General features: G+C 40.5%; 1 protein-coding gene across 1 annotated transcript; it reads left to right on the top strand.

Annotated features, from left to right (window-relative positions):
* Positions 1–9: 9 nt before the first annotated feature.
* Positions 10–2209, top strand: MPLKIP (M-phase specific PLK1 interacting protein). The gene is made up of 2 exons (XM_046670791.1): positions 10–636; positions 1688–2209. Exons 1-2 carry the CDS (start codon positions 205–207, stop codon positions 1886–1888), a joined length of 633 nt encoding a protein of 210 aa, XP_046526747.1. The 5' UTR covers positions 10–204; the 3' UTR covers positions 1889–2209.
* Positions 2210–5511: the final 3302 nt, after the last annotated feature.

Genomic DNA, 5511 nt, shown 5'->3' with positions numbered 1-5511 from the left:
CCTACCAAAGACCGCGAGACTGCAGAGGCCATTGTCGGGGCCGGGTGTTCGGCCCTTCCTTGCTCCTTTTTCTTCTTCCTTCCTTCACTTAAATCCGCTCAATCTCCACCCAATTTGAGAACCCACTTACCCCGCCGGCTTTGGCGGAACCTTTGCGAGGCCGGAACCAACGTGCTGTGCGGCGTGGGCGGCCGGAGGACTGTTATGGTGAAGGACCGCCAATGCTCTGTGCAGGGTTGGTCGGGACAGTTCCGGCGGGAGAAGGCGGCGGTGAGGTCTTCGTCTGCGGCTCCTGAGATGCACCGACAGAATTTTCGCCCCCCGACTCCTCCTTACCCCGGCCCGGGCGTAGGAGGTTGGGGTGGCGGGAGCAGCTTCCGGGGTACCCCGGGCGGAGGCGGAGCGCGGCCGCCCTCCCCTCGGGACGGGTACGGGAGTCCGCACCACACGCCGCCATACGGGCCCCGGTCTCGGCCCTACGGAAGCAGCCACTCTCCGCGGCCCGGCGGCAGCTTCCCGGGGGGCCGGTTCGGGTCTCCGTCCCCTGGCGGCTACCCTGGCTCCTACTCCAAGTCCCCCGCGGGGTCCCAGCAGCAATTCGGCTACTCCCCAGGGCAGCAGCAGACCCACCCCCAGGTAATATAGCCAGCGTGTGCCGAGCTTACTGTCTGGCAGGCATGGTACTAATAATCCCTTTCCGTGGATTATTTTGTTTAATCCTCTATGAGGTGAGATACGATTGTTAGCCCCGTTTTGCAGATGAATAAACTGAGGCTTAGAGAAGTTAAGTAACTTTCTTTAGGTTACCCTAAAAAGTGGCAGAGCTGTACTTTGTGTTTCTAGAGCCCTCCTGCTTCTAACCAGTCCGCTGCCACCCCCACACTGATGTCCCTAAGTCCCTCTCCTCTGCCAGGGGCTTTGCCTGTTCGTCTCAGTAAGTGATTCTGACCGCCGGTCTCCGAGGGGGGAAAAAAGCCAGTGAATTTCCGGCGTAGATTTCATCTCGGTCGTAGGGTTATAGACTGGTGCCGTCTTCCTCCTGCTGGCACCTTTTTAGCGGGGGCGGTGTGACTTTTTTCGAACTACACTGGCTTCTGCTCCAAGTCTTTTCAAGGGAGATTCAGTGGATAGTGCAAGTTTCCCGTGCCGGTCAGGGAGACTGAATACAGGATACAGGGAACGTTTCTGGTGTGTCTGGGGTTTCTGTGGTTTCAAACTTGAGTGGTTTCCAGCTTTCCTTATGCTAAACCAACCCGACCCCTTTGAGGCTGGAGCTAGGGAGATAAAGTTTCACGAGATGGAAAGGTTCTAGAAATTTTGCAGCTTAGGGTTGAAAAAATTTTTTAAATTTTTCTCTAGAAAAAAAGATTGAAATTTTGAGGAAAAATTGAATACAATTAATTTTTTATGTCATCATCAATTGATAGTTCTGCAAAGATACATTAGAAATCCAAGAGTATTTGAGGTGACAGTGGGCATGGAATGATTAATAAATGAGTATATCAAATTGGTCTAAATAGTTTTTACAGACAGAAACACTGGATTAAAGGAAGCATGGACTTTGCAGTTGAACGTATCTGGGCTCAAGACACAAACTTAACTAGCAATGGATCCCCAGTAGCTTTCTTTAAAAAGTACCAATTATCTCTACTAAATGTTTTTTTAACTGATGGTTTTTTTTCTAAAGGGTTCTCCAAGGACATCTACACCATTTGGATCAGGGCGTGGTAGAGAAAAGAGAATGTCTAATGAGTTGGAAAGTTATTTCAAGCCTTCAATGCTTGAAGACCCTTGGGCTGGCCTAGAACCAGTGTCTGTAGTGGATATTAACCAACAGTACAGCAATACTCAAACATGCACAGGCAAAAAAGGAAGATACTTTTGTTAACATTTCTGAAATTCACCTGGAAGCTTCATGTGTCAGGAACATCTTGGACAGAACTTACTTGTGTAATTAACTTGAACCCTAAGATGGTGACTTTGAACAATTAGATTGGCCTTCTTGATATTTTTCATCATATCAAGTATTGTTGGTATTAGGGAACACATATAGTAGGATAATTTGCGATATTTAGCTCTCTGGAAGTGCCTGCCACATTTTGGAAGATTTATGATTTCCAAATATTTAACATTCTTGGCTATATAATGGACATTTGTCTTTTAATGTTTTTTCAATGTTTTAAAATAAAACATTTTGTCTTTCTAGCTATATTGTGGTGTTGTCATATGCTAAAGAAGTAGAATTATTAAAATAATGCTTTGTAATCACTTAGAATTGATAGGTAAATATTTTGCATACTACTTTTGAAAATGAAATAGATAAAACATGCTTTGAACTGTAGACAGTTCTATATTTGTAGAGAAAGAGGGATGAAGGAAAAGAATAAAAGAATTCATTCATATTCATTATAACCATTGTTCTTCGTGCATATTTTATGTAATACTTTTGTAAAAATGCATTGAAATTTGATTGGAAGTCACAGAAACCCACTTAAGCTTAAGTGAAAAATGATATTTGTACCTTTTATGCCTATTTAAATGGAGTGGGCAGGAGTAGGTCTATTTCTTGCATAGCTAGATTAAAGTGTTCAGGATCTGAATGTCTCTACTCTACATCCCTCAGTATTGTGGAGTCATTTTCTCTTGAGGCCAAGGAAGGGGGCTACCAGCAGTCTCAGATCACTTCCCGTTGCAGAACATTTCCCAACTCTGTCGATCCCAGGGAAGACAGATTTGCCATGCTTAGATCATGTTTCTGCAGTCCTGAACCAATAACTCACCAAGGCACTGAGGCCTAATTAGCTTGAACCATGGACCGCCCCCATGATCTTCAGGAGTCCCATGATCTTCAGCCCCACCAGGCCTACCTGGATTAGAGAAGCGGTTTTCCAAAGAAAGGGATGCTGTATATATATATACCTACAGTGATAGAAAAATATGAAGGGATTTTTTTTCCCCTGACTAAACAAAACCGAGTCTTATAACATGCAGGATTTTTAGATATTTTGAGGTCTCAATATATGATGAAGATAGAGCTAGTTAAGATTTTGTTAAATATTCCCATAAAGAACATCTATAAATGAAATGGTCACACCACTTATTTCAGCCATATCCGGTTTTGTCTGCTCATTAGGTCTTTCACAGAGGCAAAGAAGAAAAGGAGAAGGCAAGGATTGTAGATTAATGGAAGCTCCGTGAGAGCCAGGATTATTTCTATCAATTGCTAGCTAGATGAGTTATTTAACTTCTCTATGCCTCAATTTTCTCATATGTAAAATAAAGAAATTAATAGTACCCATGTCATAGAGGTATTGTGTTTGAGGATTAAATGGGTTTATGTATGTGCAACTCTTAGGCCAGAGCCTGGCACATAGTAAGCACTCAATAAATGGTAGCTGTTGCTTTCTCATTCACCCCTACATCCTCAGCTCTTAGAATGATGCCTGGAAAATAGTAGATGCTTAATAAGTATTTGGTGAATGAATGCAGACATTCTGATTGTAACAACTGTGTTGCTCTACCTTATCTCCTGTGTATAAAAAGGGTAGTAAGTGAGTAATTTTCCCCAATATTTTAAAGGGAATGTGTTTATTCCCTAATCTCTTTCCAGATGATTTGAGATCATGATGTGTAACAAAAATTAGAGCAAGTAGAATACTTTTGTAAACCTTTTATTGAACTTCAGAGATAAGAAATATCTTTAGGAAATGGCATTTGGGAATAATTATTAAACTATTTCTTAGAGATCACTGGGTTGTTGGCAAAGATGAAAAGAAGTCAGGAAGGATTTTTGTGCCAATGCGTTCATATCGTATTTGGAAGACCTTCAAATTGTAACTGTTCTAATGGTTTATGTGCATCTTATTTCACTACATACCTTATAAGTTTATAAGTGTAATGTTAAACAACTAAATGTGAAATTTCTTTCTTACCAAACTACCAACATCTACTTCCAGAGATCTGACTTTTTCTGAAAGAAACATTTTTTGTCCTCAGGAAAGGTGCACTGCTGTTTGCTCTAGTTAGTATATTCAGGTATCAAACTTCTTCCAACATTGATGATTTGGTTTGTTTCTATTATTAGCCTATTTTTATCTGAGTGAAAGGAATTGATCATTCTTTAAAATGAAAAATGATTTTTTGTGTGTTTCAGAATACACATTTTTACCTCCATAGAAATGCTAAGTAACAGAAAAAATTTTAGTCAAGTATGCATCTTGGATATTCAGATAATTAAAAAATGAGAGTATAATTTACTGCTGCATCTTCACACGAAGGTATGCCTTCTCCTGGGAGTACTTAGCTGTCAAAGGGAAATGCAGGCGTAGATAGCTTTAAGGGAATCCAGATCCTCAGTTCCCATAGGTCCTGTGTTCAAACCGATCTGCCTAAAGAACATTTCCATGTTCAGTGGATCATGCCAGTTCTCCTTTTTCCCTTCTAGCTTTTCGTAGTCACCTTTTTTCCACTTTACAAAAGAAACCTATGGCAGGCTGCATTTTCCAAAAATGACCCCAACAATATTTCAGGTCCCTCATGCTCTTCCAGAACATAGCCACTACTCCGTGAAGATGTGGAGTTATGTCCCTTTCCTTTGAACCTGAGCTGATCTTTCTCACTGCCATGTTCAAGGAAGTATGGTGGAAGTTAATGTATTTTCATTATGGGAGAAGTGTGATCTTAGAAATGGGTTATATTGGCCCATGGGGGATGTTCACCATTCAGATGAGTTGTCAAGTAGGGAGATAGTGTAATGACAGTTTTTGTTTAATGACCTTGCTTTTTTTGTCTCCTGACCATTCAAAAAACCATTTTTCCTGTGGGTGGATCATGTGAAAGTAAAGCAAATAGAACAACAACATAACATGAAGGGAAAGGCACTTTATTTTTAGGCAACAAACAAATGGTAAGGTTGCTTGCCTCGTCTGTCTTAGAATATTCGGGACTGGTATAAAAGCATGGTAGGTTTTGGTGAATCTGTGGTCAAGCAAACTGTTTTCACCATTCTCAGTAATGATAAAGAGCCTGATGAATGTGTCTCAAACCTGTCTTAGTAGCATAATTTGCATGATTTCAAGGAGAAAGAAGTTAAAAGTTCCATGTTTATTTCTGATATATTAACATTACATCTTCAAGTTAGAAGATCATATTTCAGAGGTAAGTTCATGATTTTTATATTTTCCAGAGCATTTCCCAGATTCTTAGGAGAAGCATTTTTATTAACCTTTGCCAGTTCATTCCTAGATTCTGTAAATGCGTATTAATTTTTACCTGGCCCAAGTCTCCTACTTCTTGACACTCAGCTATTTCCCTGCTTTTTTCATTCCTATGGTATATTTAGGTTTAAATTAGCAGAAATATATTGTGAATTTTATCATATTTGATGAAATGCTGTAAACAATACTCTTAAAAGCAAAACATATACTTACGTATAGGTATAGGAGTGAGTGTCCCCAAAATATAGTCTAGCACATAGTGCAATTTAACTTTAGAAAATCAGCTTTACTTAAA

Source organism: Equus quagga, chromosome 8, assembly GCF_021613505.1.
Source record: "Equus quagga isolate Etosha38 chromosome 8, UCLA_HA_Equagga_1.0, whole genome shotgun sequence".
NCBI classification, from domain to species: domain Eukaryota; kingdom Metazoa; phylum Chordata; class Mammalia; order Perissodactyla; family Equidae; genus Equus; species Equus quagga.
The sequence above is the reverse complement of the archived record's forward strand: the minus strand, read 5'-3'. Positions and strand labels throughout refer to the sequence as shown.

Coding starts and splice junctions, on each gene's coding strand:
- MPLKIP (XM_046670791.1), top strand. CDS start 205: ATGGTGAAGGACCGCCAATGCTCTGTGCAGGGTTGGTCGGGACAGTTC. Junction 637..1,687: donor AGCAGCAGACCCACCCCCAG/GTAATATAGCCA, acceptor TTTTTTCTAAAG/GGTTCTCCAAGGACATCTAC.